Below are 15,816 nucleotides of genomic sequence, written 5' to 3'. Positions count from 1 at the left end.
TTTCTAACACCCCAATCAACATCTAAAAAGCCACACACAACAGGTACCATATAAATACCAAACACAGAATAGTCCACAATACACTTCTGCTAAAGAAAACTTACCTGAGATGGAGTCCAGTACGAGTTTGAAAGCTCAGAAGACTAAACTTCTAGTCCTGATGACTGATCCAGATTGGATCCTGCAACTTCATCCTGGGACACATATATTCTCCTTGGTTCGTGAGATATTTGGTCTTCTTCTCCAGGAGAATGTATGAGATAACCATGCTAAGCCTGAGGGTGGGGTCAAACACATCATCAGACCAGAGTCTTTTAAAAAGTTGAATTAAATTATTACTCCTATTATTTCAGTTAGATGGATCCATCTAACTGAAATGATAGGAGTAATATTTTTTTTATTTTAAAACAAAAACAAAACATAAAACCATCATCATTCCAATCAGTTACAGACAGTGTATCGATTGGTTAACAAAGAACTTCAAATATTTTATCTTTACATCAACCTCATATTTCATATTTCATTTAACAATTATTTAACAAAGGCTGAACTCCCATAAGTAAACACTTCATATATTTTATCATTACAATAATTTCATATTTCATACTTCATCTCCATATTTTATTATCTATCCATTGATAAAACAAATCCCATATCAAATAATATTGTTTATCTTCTTGTTCTCTAATTTCAAATGTCAATTTACTCATTTCAGCACATTCCATAATTTTCTTAATAATCTCATCATTAGTAGGTAACTTCTCTCCTTTCCAGTTTTTAGCAAATACAATTCTAGCCGCTTGTCAGATCCCTAAAAGTGATACTGCCATTCAAGTGGAGGAAGGGGGGACTTGGATTCGATTTACTAGCATGGCCTGTGTCATCAGATATTTTACAACCTATATCCTGGCGCCAAGGAGGCCTGAGATTCCCTTTACCTGCAGGAATTTATATGATAGCCATGTGGGTTGTCTCACTTTAAAGGGTAATGGTGGGAATGCATGTTTGTTCGGGTTCTCAAAGGAAATAGTAAAGAAAACATCTTCACACTTGTGTATTGGCTGAAATCTGCATTCTGACCTAAAGGGAGGGGTCTCTACCACTTTAATCCTACTGCTTTGCCTATGGGCATTCAGATTGTGCTTTAGCTGGATGGTTTTCACTTCTGCTTAATAAAAGAATCCTTTTGAACAACTACGTTTCAAGAGTTCGTACTTTCTTAAGTTGGAAGGAGAGGCGATCCTTACAGAAAACACAATCTGCAAAACGGTCAACCCAGAGAAGCAATCTTTGCTCTACTGAGGGGACCTTGCAAACCATGTCTGAACAAAGCAGAGAGCTGGGAGAAACTGATTGCTGGGGAGAGACAGCAACCGCCACCCAGTCGGATGCCTGTCTCGTGCAACCCATCGGAGAGGATGAGGTAACCCTGGAGAATCCTGAAAAGCCCCGCTGGTCAATTGGCATTGGGAAGAAAGATGGCTGGGATGAGAGAACCAGAGGAGTCACCCTCAACCGTGGCAACCGAAAACCGGGGTGGAAACTGGAACTAGAAGCCCTTACTGACCAGGGGGGGCTGATCGAAGCACCCCTGAGGGAGGACTATCTGAAGAGGCATATAACCCAATTGGTGATGGAGACTTTGGAAAATCTTAACATCCGAAGGGAGCCAGGACAACAACCAAAGAGCACTGAAAGGGCAGCAGTCATGGATGATGCCAGGGGAGGCACCCCCCTCCTGGAGGCCGCCTATCGAGCAGATGGTGCAGCAGCTGCGGGAGAAGACCCAGCAAACCCTCCCCCCCAGGCAGCACGCACACCAGCGCCCATTCCCAACCAACCCCAGGCTCCTCAGCTGGAAAGAGAAACTCCCCCTCTTGGGGTGAAGTTTGATGGGAACCCGCAACAATTAGGATTCTTTGTGGCACATGTGCTCACCTACATGCAAGAGTATGGGCGTGATTTCCAAACCCAAGGCTCCCGAGTGCGAGTTGTGACCCTAGCCCTAGAGGGTGCCGCAGCCAGATGGATGGTGACCCTACATAATGCCAACGCACCAGAACTGCGGAATTTTGACCATTTCATGATGGCCCTGCGACGTCGGTTCGAGGACCCACTGGCAGATCGCAAAGCACGTGACCGCATTAAGGTGATGAGGCAGGGGTGACGGCCAGTAGCAGAGTATACTGAAGAATTCCGGGACCTCGCGTGTCGTGTGCACTGGCCGGAAGATATTTTGGTGAGCTGTTTCAAGGACGGACTGAGTGATGATCTATACAATGCCTGTGTGGCCCGAGGGGCACTGAATGACCTACATGAATGGTATGTCACCGCCGAAGAAGCTGAGATCGATATGGCCAGAAACCAGTATCGAGCGGGACGAGCATGGAAGAAATCCTCACCCCAATGGAAGCAAGAGCCCCACAAACCACAAACCGCATTCTCCCCGAGATCTTCAGCCTGTTTCAAGTGTGGAAAAGAAGGGCACCGAGCTGCAGAGTGTCATTCACAAACACCCGCCTGGAACCACCCACCGGGGGAGGGTCCTGGAAAACTGGGTCAGCGTGGGAAGGAGACTGCCCTGAGGAGCAGGGAGACTGTAGAAGTCCCATCCCCTCCCCTCTTTGGGGAAGAAACCCTGGCATCCGAACAGGAGGAATCACACTCGTTCGGAAGCGATCCAGATGATGAGCCACTGGTAAGCAAACCAATTAAACCGCTTACCCTCCCCTTAAGACTATTTATCCCAAACCAGGACAGGGAGATAAGTATCCCCACCCTAGTGGATTCGGGGTGCACCCGTTGTTTGATCAGCCCAACCTAGTAGGGAAGTTAGGGATTAACGTTAGAAAGCTGAAAACCCCCATTGCTTTCTGCCAACTAGATGGGTCAATAGCAGGAGGGGAGCCAGCTTCTCTGGCCATCGTGCCTCTACATATAGGCATTGGAAGCCACGAGGAAAGGCTTACCTTTATAGTGGCACCTGACATGGAATGGCCGTTGGTTCTGGGCCTTGCGTGGCTAAAAAGATGGAACCCACAAATCAATTGGAAACAAGGCATCATAAAATTTCAGAGGAAGGTGACTTCTGCTGAGTATCCACATAAAGGACTTGAGGGGGCAGAGAATTGAGAAACAGCCATGCCTGGTCATGCCACACTAACTGAGGGCATACCCATAGAATACAAGGATTTAGCTGAGGTTTTTAGCGAAAAAGCCTCAGATGAGCTCCCCCCCCCCCACCGTGCCACTGACTGTGCAATAGAAATCTTACCCGGCGCGAAACTCCCTAAACCCAAGATGCACAGCATGTCACCGAGGGAGTTGGAAGAGCTGAGAACATTCATTGAGAAAAACCTAGCAAGGGGTTTCATCGAGCCAGCCTGACCAAAAATTGCAGCCCCAGTGTTGTTTAGAGAGAAAAAAGATGGTTCAAAACGCTTATGTGTTGACTATCGAAACCTTAATACTATCAGTGTGCAGAACGTGTATCCTCTCCCCCTTATGAAAGATATGTTAGCACACCTCGCTAAAGGGAAATTTTTTTCAAAGCTGGACTTGAGGGAGGCTTACTACCGTGTCAGAATTAAGGAAGGGGATGAGTGGAAAACGGCATTTAACACCCCCCTCAGCTGCTACCAATTCAAGGTGCTCCCCTTTGGGTTGCAAGGAGCTCCTGCAGTGTTTATGCAGTTAATAAATGAAGTGCTGCATCAGCATTTATATAAGGGGGTTCTGGTCTATTTGGACGACATTTTAATCTATACCGAGACCAAAGCAGAACATGTAAAACTAGTCAGGGCAGTTTTAAACAAACTCCGCACTGCCAAACTTTATGTCAAACTTTCCAAATGTGAGAATCTTCTCTTTCCATCAAGAGAAGATTGACTATTTGGGATACCACATTTCACACCAGGGGGTTGAGATGGATCCTCTAAAAGTGCAGGCTGTACTTGATTGGGACCCTCCACACACACGTAAACAGTTACAGAGCTTCCTGGGATTTGCCAACTTTTACCGCCAGTTTATCCCTGCATTCGCTCAGATTGCCCTCCCCATCACCAAGCTCTTAAAAACAAAGGGGGAGGACAACCCTAAACCAAAGCAACCATTGAACTGGACTATGGAATGCCAGGCAGCATTTGAAAAACTTAAACGGCTGTTCTCAGCAGAACCAATTCTACAACACCCGGACACGGAGAAACCATTTGTCATACAAGCAGATGCCAGCGATGTGGCAATAGAAGCGGTCCTGCTTCAGAAGAATGAGCAAGACCAACTACAACCCTGCGCTTACACATCCAAAAAGTTGAATGAGACTGAGCAAAGGTGGGCTATTTGGGAGAAAGAGGCGTATGCAGTTCGTTGGGCATTGTTAACCTGGCGGCACTTCCTAGAAGGCAGTAAGACCCCTTTTGAAGTCTGGACTGATCATAAAAATCTAGAAGCCCTAAAGACCCCAAGGAAACTCTCCCCAAAACCAGTACGATGGGCTCAGTACTTTAAACGGTTTGATTTTACTCTAAAATACCTCCCGGGGGGGAAAAAACTTTCTGGCGGATGCGCTATCCAGAGAACCGCAATACATTCGTGCAAGGTCAGACGTAATCAAACCTATAGTACAAAACAGTCAACTAGCCGCTAAAGTAGTCACCAGATCCCAGGAAAAACAAGAAACAGTGACAGACAATGACATCACCCAAAATTTTAAACAAGCATTGGCCACTGATGAATGGTTTTTGAACAATAAATCCAGCTGTCTGATGAAAGAAGACTTGGCTTGGGTGGGGGGGAAGTTGTATGTCCCTGCAAGCCAAAGACTATGCTTAATGGTACGGTGCCATGACTCCAAATTAGCTGGACATTTTGGGTTTGTGAAAACTTTACACCTGATTAAAAGACAATTTTGGTGGCCATCACTAAAAAAGGACATAGAAAGCTATGTAGCTAGCTGCCCCATTTGTGCAGCAGCAAAAAGACGCCAGGGGAAATCCCCAGGTCTATTGCAGAAGGTAGCTGAACCTGCAGCGCCTTGGAGAGAGATCGCTATGGATTTCATCGTGGAATTGCCAAACAGTGAGGGAAATACTGTTATTTGGATTGTGACAGACCTATTTTCAAACAGGCACATTTTATACCCTGCCAAAAGATCCCAACTGTTAAAAGTTTAGCCAAACTATTCCTAATACACATTTATCGACTTCATGGTGCTCCACAAAGGATCATATCCGACAGAGGGGCTCAATTCACCTCCAACTTTTGGAGGGCATTTTTGGGCTTACTTGGTACTGGCCAGGGGTTGAGCACATCTTTTCATCCATGTACTAATGGTAATTCTGAAATTTTGAACTCGGTACTAGAACAATATTTAAGATGTTTCATTAATTTTCAGCAGGATAACTGGACCGAACTTTTGCCTTTTGCTGAAGTTGCATTTAATAATGCTGTACATTCAAGCACTGGTTTTACCCCTTTTAGAGTAGCAACAGGCCAGGATTTCAGCCCCATGCCTGAACTACCCACAGAAGAACCCACCATCCCCTCACTTAAGGAATGGATGGATAATTTGCAAAACACATGGCCAGTGGTTAGATTAGCCTTACAGGAAGCTAGAGAAGCTTTTAAGATTCAAGCTGACAAGAAAAGGATGGAACCCAAACCTTTTCATATTGGAGACAGAGTATACTTATCTACAAAATTCTTGAAATCATTACAACCATCAAAGAAACTAGGGCCAAAGTTCATTGGACCTTTCCCCATCACTAGAATCATCAATCCAGTAGCAGTTGAACTACTTCTTCCAAAGACACTCAGACAGATCCACCCAGTATTCCATATCAGTTTACTCAAACGAGAAGTAATCTCATCCCTCAGACCACCTGCATCTACACCACCTGTTCCCATCATGATTGAAGGTGAACAACACTTTGAAATCAAGGAAATCCTTGATTCTAGGATCCACAGAGGGAAAGTCCAATACTTAGTTGCTTGGAAACATTTACCATCAGCACACAATGAATGGGTCGCTAAACACCACGTTAGGGCTCCAATCTTACTGAGAAAATTTCACTCCCAATACTCTAACAAATACTCTAACAAACCTTGTTGATCTACTATCATGAAATCTTGAAATCTTGTGTATATTTGTTTTTGTTTTTTTTACAGGTGGACCCTTTTGTTTTCTAAGGAGGGTAGCATGTCAGATCCCTAAAAGTGATACTGCCATTCAAGTGAAGGAAGGGGGGACTTGGATTCGATTTACTAGCATGGCCTGTGTCATCAGATATTTTACAACCTATATCCTGGCGCCAAGGAAGCCTGAGATTCCCTTTACCTGCAGGAATTTATATGATAGCCATGTGGGTTGTCTCACTTTAAAGGGAAGTGGTGGGAATGCATGTTTTTTTGGGTTCTCAAAGGAAATAGTAAAGAAAACATCTTCACACTTGTGTATTGGCTGAAATCTGCATTCTGACCTAAAGGGAGGGGTCTCTACCACTTTAATCCTACTGCTTTGCCTAAGGGCATTCAGATTGTGCTTTAGCTGGATGGTTTTCACTTCTGCTTAATAAAAGAATCCTTTTGAACAACTACGTTTCAAGAGTTTGTACTTTCTTAAGTTGGAAGGAGAGGCGATCCTTACACCGCTGTTAAAACATTCACAGTTAAATATTGCAATTCTCTATTGTATGTTTCTGGTAAAATCCATAATAAAAATATTTCTGGTTTAAAATCAATGTGTTTTTTTTTATTATTTTTTCCAGCCACGTGTGTATCTTAGTCCAATATCTCTTAGCTTTTATGCATGACCACCACATATGGTAATATGATCCTGGAGTCTGATGATGACACTTCCAACATTTCTCCTATGTGTTCTTGAACATTCTTGTTATCCTCATCAGGGGTAAATGCCACCTGTAAAACATCTTATACAAATTCTCTTTATATGCTGTAGACATTGTCGTTTTATAATTTTGCGACCACAATTTTTGCTTTCTCTAAATCAATACCATTACCCAAAATTTTTCCCCATGCTATCATTGTTTCTTTAACTTGTTCTTCTTCCAATTTTACATCTAACAAGTATCCATATAGTTTTTTAATTACATAGTCATCAGAACCCATTGAAATCTTATCTAGGTTAGTCATAACATTATAAAAGCCTTCTAGTTTGAGATCTTCTTCAAATCTAGAACATATTTGCAAATATGAAAACCAATCCATCTTAAAACCTTGTTCTTCTAATTCCTGCTTCAATTTAAGTTCACCCTTTTCATCCATTAATTCACTATATCTAACAATTTGTTTCCTTCTAAATACTATTAAATATGACAGTGTTTCCCAAAGTGTGGTACTTTGTGTTTCCCCAGGGGTACGGGAAGAGTTTGGTGGGGGTATGCGTTGCACCGGAGTTTGGTGGGGATCATGTGGGAATATCCACTGCACTGTGCTTAGCTGCGCCCACAGAACAAGGAAAGAAATAGGCGCGTATCACAGTTTTTACATGGGAACTGGGGCCATCGTACATCGTATCGCAACTCATTATGGTAGGAACTTCTGCACATCCTTCACGCAGCTCGGGTTCGGCCATTTTTAAACTGCGGGAACATTAACAGTTGATGTTGAGCCGCAGAGCTGTTTAAACGCCAGAGAATTGCAGTGTTATCTATGGTTAGACAGTCTTGTGAGGCGTGACACGGCATGAATATACTGCATTTCGTTACAGAGACAACTTACTTCTTTAATAGTTAGTTCCGGGCGCCTGTTATTGTGCTTTAGTAAGTTCCACTGATTTTGATTATTTTTATAAAATACAATTTTTATCCCTAACAGAGATTATGGATCGTTGGTTGAAATCTGGAACTACTAAACCGAAAGAAAGTAATGATTGTAGTAGCACTCAACGAACAGGAAATAATGAAATTAACGATGAATCAATTTCAATTCTGAAAGAACCTGTTAAGAAAAAAGCAAGGAAAACTCGCAAGTACGACAAAGAATATCTTAAATTTGGATTCTCATGGACTGGAGATGAAAATGAGCCTATTCCACTTTGCGTCATTTGTTTTGAAAATCTAACAAATGAAAGCATGAAACCATCCAATTTAAAGTGCCATTTTGAGACAAACCATAATCAGTACAAAGATAAACCCATAGATTTTTTTGAAAATAAACTTAAGGGTTTAAATCAGTCTCGAACAGTAATGCGGGGTTTGACGGGAGGTGACAATCAAAAAGTACTAGAAGCTTCGTATCGCGTGTCGCTTTTAATTGCCAAATGTAGTGCAGTGGAAACCATTGGCGAAATTTTAATCAAGCCTGCAGCCAAGATAATGGCAGAAATAATGATAGGAGATAGAGCGAAACAAACTTTTGACCACGTTCCTCTCTCAAATAATACAGTTCATCGACGAATCATTGATATGTCTAATAATGTAAAACAAATGTTATTATCTGATATTTCTCAAAGTCGTTATTATGCATTACAAGTCGATGAGTCCACCGACATTGCGAATTTTGCAAATCTTATGGCGTTTGTTAGATACGAAAAAAATCAAGAAATTCATGACTACTTTTTATTTTGCCAGCCTTTATTAGGTCACACAACAGGAGAAGATATCTTTAATGTTATGAATACATTTATGCAAGAGAACAAAATTGATTGGAATAGATGTGTTGGAATAAGCACAGATGGAGCAAAAAGTATGGTCGGAATTAATAAAGTACTCATTGCAAGAATTCAAAATGTTGCTCCAAATGTCATATCCACACATTGTTGCATACACAGAGAGGCTTTGGCAACACGTAAGATGCCCGCTGATCTACAGAAAGTTCTGGATGAAAGCGTGAAAATCATTAACTACATTAAAAGCCATCCTTTGAATGCACGACTTTTTTCGCAAATATGTGAAGAAATGGGAAGTAATCATACTCAGCTGCTTTTTCATACCGATGTTCATTGGCTATCTCAGGGAAAAATTCTAAACCGATTGTTCGAACTTAGACATGAACTTCAATGCTTTCTTAATGATAGATTTGAGTTGAGAAATTGTTTACATGACTGGAAATGGTTTTGTAAACTAGCATACTTAGCAGATATATTCTCTGTTTTAAATTGCCTCAACTTATCGTTACAAGGCAAAGAAATTTCATTGTTTCACATTCAACATAAAGTGAACGCTACCATCACAAAACTAAATTTATGGCAAAAGAGGGTTGGTAATGGAGAAGTAGACTTGTTTCCCTCTCTTCATGAGTTTATAACAAGTTCGGCTACTAAAATTGAGGCTGATACTCTGAAATGCATAATACAGCATTTGGAGAGTTTGCAAGTTGGCTTGAAAAACTATTTCCCTGATTTAAACAAAAATATTGAATGGATAAGATATCCATTCAACATTAACACAACATCCATGCCAGAAGGTTTGTCGCATGCGGAAGTTGGAGTTAGCTTCGGACGGATTCTTGAGAAATAAACATAAGGAGTGTACTTTAACATCATTCTGGTTACAAATGCAATATGTGTATCCGGTTTTAACAGAAAAAGTCCTGAAATACATCTTGCCTTTTCCAACTTCATATTTATGCGAAGTTGCTTTTTCTGCATTTGTAGACATTAAGTTGAAAAAAAGGAACAGACTATTGGAAGTGGAACCGCATCTCAGATTAAAATTAACAACCAGGGAACCAAATTATGATGATCTGTCATCTCAACATAAACAATTTCATCCTTCTCATTGAATCAAATAAGTGTTCTTTATAATATAACTTTCGTTTATTTTGTGTATGTACCAAAAAAATAAAAAAATAAATATATTTTGATTTTTATTAAAGCATATGTTTTTTATGAGGGGTACTCAGCTTTACAAAAATTATAGAAGGGGTACACATATGTCAAAAGTTTGGGAAACACTGCATTAAGCAATAGCCTTCATACTTTTGTATATACCTGCTTAGTAGGGCTTTTTTTGGCCTCCCCAAGTGGTGTTCTAATTTATACAAAGTCAGCTTATTGCCCCCACAAACTGGGTCCTCATTTTTACCTATCTCGGAAGGATGGAAGGCTGAGTCAACCTTGAGCCTGGTGAGAATTGAACTCACAGTAATTGCAGGCAGCTGGCAGCTAAGTGCTACTTTAACAGCAGTTTAGTCCACTGCGCCACCAAGGCTCTTCTACTGTGTTTTACTATTTTGTGTGTTTTATAGTCCAAATTTTCATCCACTATGCATTAAAATCACCCATCATACATATATTGTCATATTCCAATTCAATTATTTTCATATGCAGTTTTCTATAAAAATCGCTTTGATTGTTATTTGGAGCATATATTGCTACTAGAAGAATTTTTGTGTTATTATCTGTTATCTCCACCATGAAAATTCTACCTTCTGCATCTGCATATATTTGCTCAGCGGGTATTGCATTTCTAATATACAAAACTACTCCTCTTTTTTTTACATTGTGGCAATGATGTAAAAATTCTCCAAAGTTTTGGTTGTACCAATAATTGTTTATATTGCTTTTTAATATATCAGATTTTAGTTTCTCTAATTTATGAAAGACCTTTCTTCTCTTAACAGCTGAATTAAGTCCATATATGTTTATTGAAATCAATTTTCTTTCTTCCATGTTCATACTTTATATGTAGGTTTTGTTGCTCTAGTTGATCTCACCTCTCGCTGTTCCTTGTATTCCACAACCCCTCCTACTGCACCTTCTGTTTCTTCAATCATTGCCAATTCCTCCTCTCAAAATTCTACTGGGACTACTGTTGTTTGGGATTATAATTTCTGTCTCCGTTACTTTCTCTTTAAGAAAATCTGCATAAAAAGTCTTCGCTTTATCTATCATATCCAATCTATATCTTTGAAGTTGCCACGTTAACACTAGCCCTTCTGGAACCAACCATCTATAATTCACACCTTTTTGGAGTAGAACTTTAGTCAAAAATTGATATTCTCTTCTCATCTCTCTCACTTTTCTTTGTATTTGCTTCAAGACCACAATTTCTTTCTCCTTATACTTCAGTGTTTTGTCTCTAGCAATCTGAAGTATTTGTGCTTTGGTTGATTTCTTAGTAAATCTTATGTGCACCTCTCGTGGTAGCTTATTGCACATTGCCTACCTACTGTACACTCGATATATCTTGTCCACATCCTCCATCATTTTCTCTTTGGTAATTTCCAGTGCTTCAGCTAGTATTTCTATCATTTCTGGCAAGTTTTCTCCTTTCTCTTCTTGGACATTTTGGAATCTAAGATAAAATTCTGATCTATCCATCTCCCGTCCAATCAATCCGCTCCTGTCATGTTCAACTTCTCCCAGTCTATTATCTATGTCTTTGATTTTTTCCTCCTTTTGTTCCTCCTTTTTCTCAAGGTTTTGTAGTCTCTCTTCATATTTCAACATCACTTGCTGGATGCTTGCCACTTTTTCATTTGTCTTCAATAGTTGTTGTTCTGTCCTCTGGACTGTTTGAAAAATCATCTGTAGTGTCATATCTTTATCTCTTTCTTTTTCTTTGTCTTTTTCCAATTGGAGCATAGCCTGAATTGATTGCTGTCCTCCAGATGGTGACAAAGAAGGCATGGTGGACGAAGATCCAACTGTTGCTACTTTTCTACTCATTCTGTCCAGTAGTCACCAATGTCCAAATATAAGGAGACAAAAAAAATGGTGGGAGTTACCAAAAAAGAAAAAAAGGGAGAAAAATAAAAATGAAAAATAGAAGTAGGTCTTTAGGTTCTTCAAGACCCTAATCCACTTAGTAAACAAAAAAAAAAAAAAAAAAAAAGCAAAAGCAAAAGATGAAAATAAATCTTCAGGTTCTTCAAAACCCTAATCCACTTAATGAGAGAAAAAAATAAAAAAAATAAACAACAACAAAAAAGCAACAAAAAGGGAACAGCAACAAAAAAGAAAAGCCACCCTAGAAGAAAATTAAAAAATCCAGAAAATTCAATCTTCAGGCACTTGGCTACCTTAATCCAATTAAATTATGTAAAGTCAATGAATAAAGAGGAAAGAAAAATCCATTAAACATATTTCAGCAAGGTAAGTATACAGAGAGTTATCCCTTATCCAAAGCCAAGAGGGAAAAAAATGATAAGAGTTTCAATTTCTTCTATGATGCTTCTGGACTCCTACTTCAAATGAATCCACAGAGAACACCTATGTAAACAATGCAGATAGTTCTAACTTGCTCAGATGTTCTCCTCACAATCTCATCAACAAAATAATTCAGTTCAAAGTCCTTGCCTCATAGCAACCATGTAAATTCTCAGCTACAACTTAAATAGAAAAGAATAACAAAGTTTCTTTTCCAGTAGATGGCAATATCACACACTCTCCTAACTCCCTTGCCATTTGTAATCCAAGGCTTCTTTGTCAGTAAAATGGTAAAATAGTAAAAAAAGAGGGGGAGGGAGAAAGGTTTTAATGTGATCTTCAAAAGAAAAAGAAAATAATTAAGGTCCCCCAAAAAAATTGTTTCCAAAGAAAGGCACACCAACTTTCAAGTTAAATTTATCAATCTTTTTCAGTCCAGTCCCAGTTCATTATAAAACAATTATTAAAGTTTTGCCAGTTTAAATGATTTGAGGGTAAAAAAAAAAAAAACTCCAGCTAACTTCACCACTTAATTTCCTCTTATCTCAATTCTCTTGGCACTCTAACTCAGGGTGTTCTTTTCATTAGTTTAAAATAAAGCTCTCTCACCACATCAATCACTATCCTCCCATTCTTCTTCCAGAGCTGTCCCAGCTTCAGCAGCTACAATGGCTGCCACCCCATTGCTAGAAAAAGGGCTTCTCCTGGATCAGCCAGGGACTTGCAATATCCCTGGGGTCATCAGGATGTGCCCTCCACTATCACAGTCAAAACAAGACTGTGAGGTCCAAAAAGGACCGTCCAGCAATGGGGCTTTCGGCAGTGATTCTCAGAGCTCAGGAATCTCCCAGCCATTCCACAGCAACGTCAAGCTCCTCCTTTATCAAAATAAATTTTTGATTATGGCCTAACGCCAGAGGTGGTATTCAGCGAGTTCGCAACAGTTCGCATGAACTGTTGGCAGAAATTTGGCCAAGGACACCGAACTGGTAATGATGGCCAGCTGGCCATGCCCCTGAACTGGTCCCTCAGTCACCGCTCGCCCCACCCACCATGTTCGTCACCTCCATGTTCTTCACATATGCGCATCCCATTGCCTTGCAAATCCAATGGGATGCGCATGCACAAAGAACATGGCAGCGACAGCAGCACCTTTTTCTGCAACCTCCAGTACTTTTCAGCAGCCTGTGGCCAGCCGCTGCAGCCGCAAAGCAGCTCTCAAAGAGGCAGCAGCTGGGAGGCTTCTTTGCCAGCCACTTTCCAGCAGCGGCGGCTGGCTGGGGGCCATCGAAAACTCCGGTCAGCTTGCCTTCCGGACTCTGGACCAGCCACTGTGGAAGGTAAGCAGCCTGAACAAAGAGGTGGTGGTGAGGGGATGAAGCAGGGCTAGGGCTGGGGCCACTAAAGGTGGGGAAATGGGGGTGACTGGCGAAGGGAGGGCAGGGGTAGATAGGTGGAAATTCCAAAAATTTTCCTACCTTTTCCTGTAGGTATGGTAAGGGGGGGTCATGTGACTGAGTGGGTGTGGGCGTGAGTGATGTCAAATTGGCCATGCCCACTCAGTCACATAGCCCACACACCTAGCCACACCCACTGAACCAATAACGAAATTTTTTGAAACCCACCACTGCCAAACACAATAGCTAATTTATCACATTTAGTCATTCCAGTGCCACAAACTGAAAGCAGAAACTTCTGTTTTTGTGTTTGGAATAAAATCTCAAATGTTCTTGGTTTCCTTTTGATAAATTAAATAGTTTGACAAAAGCTTTTGGACTACTCTATATATACTGTACAGAAGGTTAGTTTAAACAAACTGGTATAAGAGTATAGGCATTCTGAGGATTGCCTTTCCCTTTCAGCATAATTATTTTATCCATTGTGGGACCTCACCCTTGTTTATTTGATAGTGAACAATGTCAAAGCAATTCCTTCCACCAGTTTTCATCAAATTTTCAGTGCCACAATTATTTTTAACTCATGGCCACAGGCAAATATTTCAACAGACAGTGTTGTGAATGGTGCAAAGAGAGGTCAAACCCTCCTCTTTCAGCAGGCAAAATGTGTTTGCTTGAATGAATTGCTCAGATACAAAATTGCTGGGAAGTCACATCCATCTTCAGATCTGAAAGTCTCTTTCTCCTGCAGACCTGAGGAGATTCTGAAGAGCTTGATGAGACAAAGACTTTTAGGGTAAATGGAGCAGGCATAAAGGACCTTAAAGACAAAAAATTGTGAGGACTATAGGATAAGAAAGATTGGAACATGAATGAACTATATAAGTGCTATGCCAAATAACATTATTGTGTTCTCTTATGTAGTCTGTCAGAAAGTAGACTACTCTGCCCTTTTTCCCCTAAAGAAGAATACTTCCTTGGCAAAATATTTTTATGTCTGAGAGAAGGATGTGTCAGATTATTTTGCCTCTCATTCTACCTCCATCTCTCCAGGTGTCTGTAGCCTCCTAGGCTTCCTAAACATCAATTAAATTTCAAGAAAAGAGCTCAGGAGGAACTGTTTCTTTTGCTAACAGAAAAGATGGACAAAGAGCTTCCAAATTATTAAACGATTTAAATGAAAAGAAAATCAGCAACCTGTACACCTTTATAACAATAACCACACTTCAAAAATAGTGTTAAGTTCTAAATAATTCTAAAACAACCAAACTTTAGCCAACATTGAGAGAAGCTTATGATTTTTTTTTAAAGAGGCAAGGTAGAGGACAACTGAAAAATAAATATAGGATTTGAGGCGGGGAGGGATCCTGCTGTGTTAATTAATCATAACTGTTAAGTGATATATGTTACTATAGATGTGTTCCAGAATTTGAAGTCATCTTTGCTTTTTACAAAACCAGGCAACAGGTTATGAAAATAAATTTACAGAGGAATTTAAATCTAATTTCTAGTTACCCTAACCTTGAAGTCATTGAGACTTCAGTAAAAATTGCATTTTAAATCTCATCACCCTTAACCAGAGAAAGGTCTTCACTATTTTAATGTTCTTCCATTAGGTCTGTTTGAAAATAGATTTTGGCTGCATCTCCTTGTTGGCTTGGGCAGTAGGCTACATTGTTTATTTATTTTTTTAGCAAAAAATGGTACTTTTTAGTAAATATTCCAGGTGTGAAGGTTCCAACAGTAAAGTGAAGAACTTTATCTTTTCTTTTTTTTCTTTTTTTTATTTTTAAACAAAACAAAACATGAAATAACCATCATTCAATACAATCACAAAAAGTGTGTCGATCGGTTAAGATTCTTTTGTGCATAATCCCATATCCCAAATTACAAATTATTTAATTTCTCTTATTTGACAATTTTATATATCCCTTTATATTATTATTCTCATTTAACAATTATTTAACAAAGGCTGAACTCCCATAAGTAAACACTTCATATATTTTATCATTACAATAATTTCATATTTCATACTTCATCTCCATGCTTTATTATCTAGCCATTGGCAAAACAAATTCCATATCAAATAGTATTGTTTGTCTTCCTGTTCTCTAATTTCAAATGTCAATTTATTCATTTCAGCACATTCCATAATTTTCTTAATAACTTCGTCATCAGTAGGTATCTTCTCTCCTTTCCAATTTTTAGCAAACACAATTCTAGCCACTGTTAAAATATTCACAATTAAATATCTCAGTTCTCTATTATACATTTCTGGTAAAATCCCTAATAAGAACTAATAGATAAGAT

General features: G+C 39.8%; 1 protein-coding gene across 1 annotated transcript in view; it reads left to right on the top strand.

The window, feature by feature from the left end:
* LOC139323287 (zinc finger BED domain-containing protein 5-like) overlaps window positions 1-9,476 on the top strand; it is a 47,745-nt gene extending 38,269 nt beyond the window's left edge. The window contains exon 2 of the mRNA XM_070952592.1: window positions 7,834-9,476. Within this exon, the coding sequence (XP_070808693.1) occupies window positions 7,834-9,476 (1,643 nt within the window). The remainder of the gene's footprint in view (window positions 1-7,833) is intronic.
* The last annotated feature ends 6,340 nt before the right edge of the window (window positions 9,477-15,816 follow it).

The sequence above is a fragment of the Pituophis catenifer genome, unplaced genomic scaffold, assembly GCF_029215685.1.
Source record: "Pituophis catenifer annectens isolate HBS135680 unplaced genomic scaffold, rPitCat1.0.hap2 SCAF_12, whole genome shotgun sequence".
In the NCBI taxonomy this organism is placed as follows: domain Eukaryota; kingdom Metazoa; phylum Chordata; class Lepidosauria; order Squamata; family Colubridae; genus Pituophis; species Pituophis catenifer.
The sequence above is the reverse complement of the archived record's forward strand: the minus strand, read 5'-3'. Positions and strand labels throughout refer to the sequence as shown.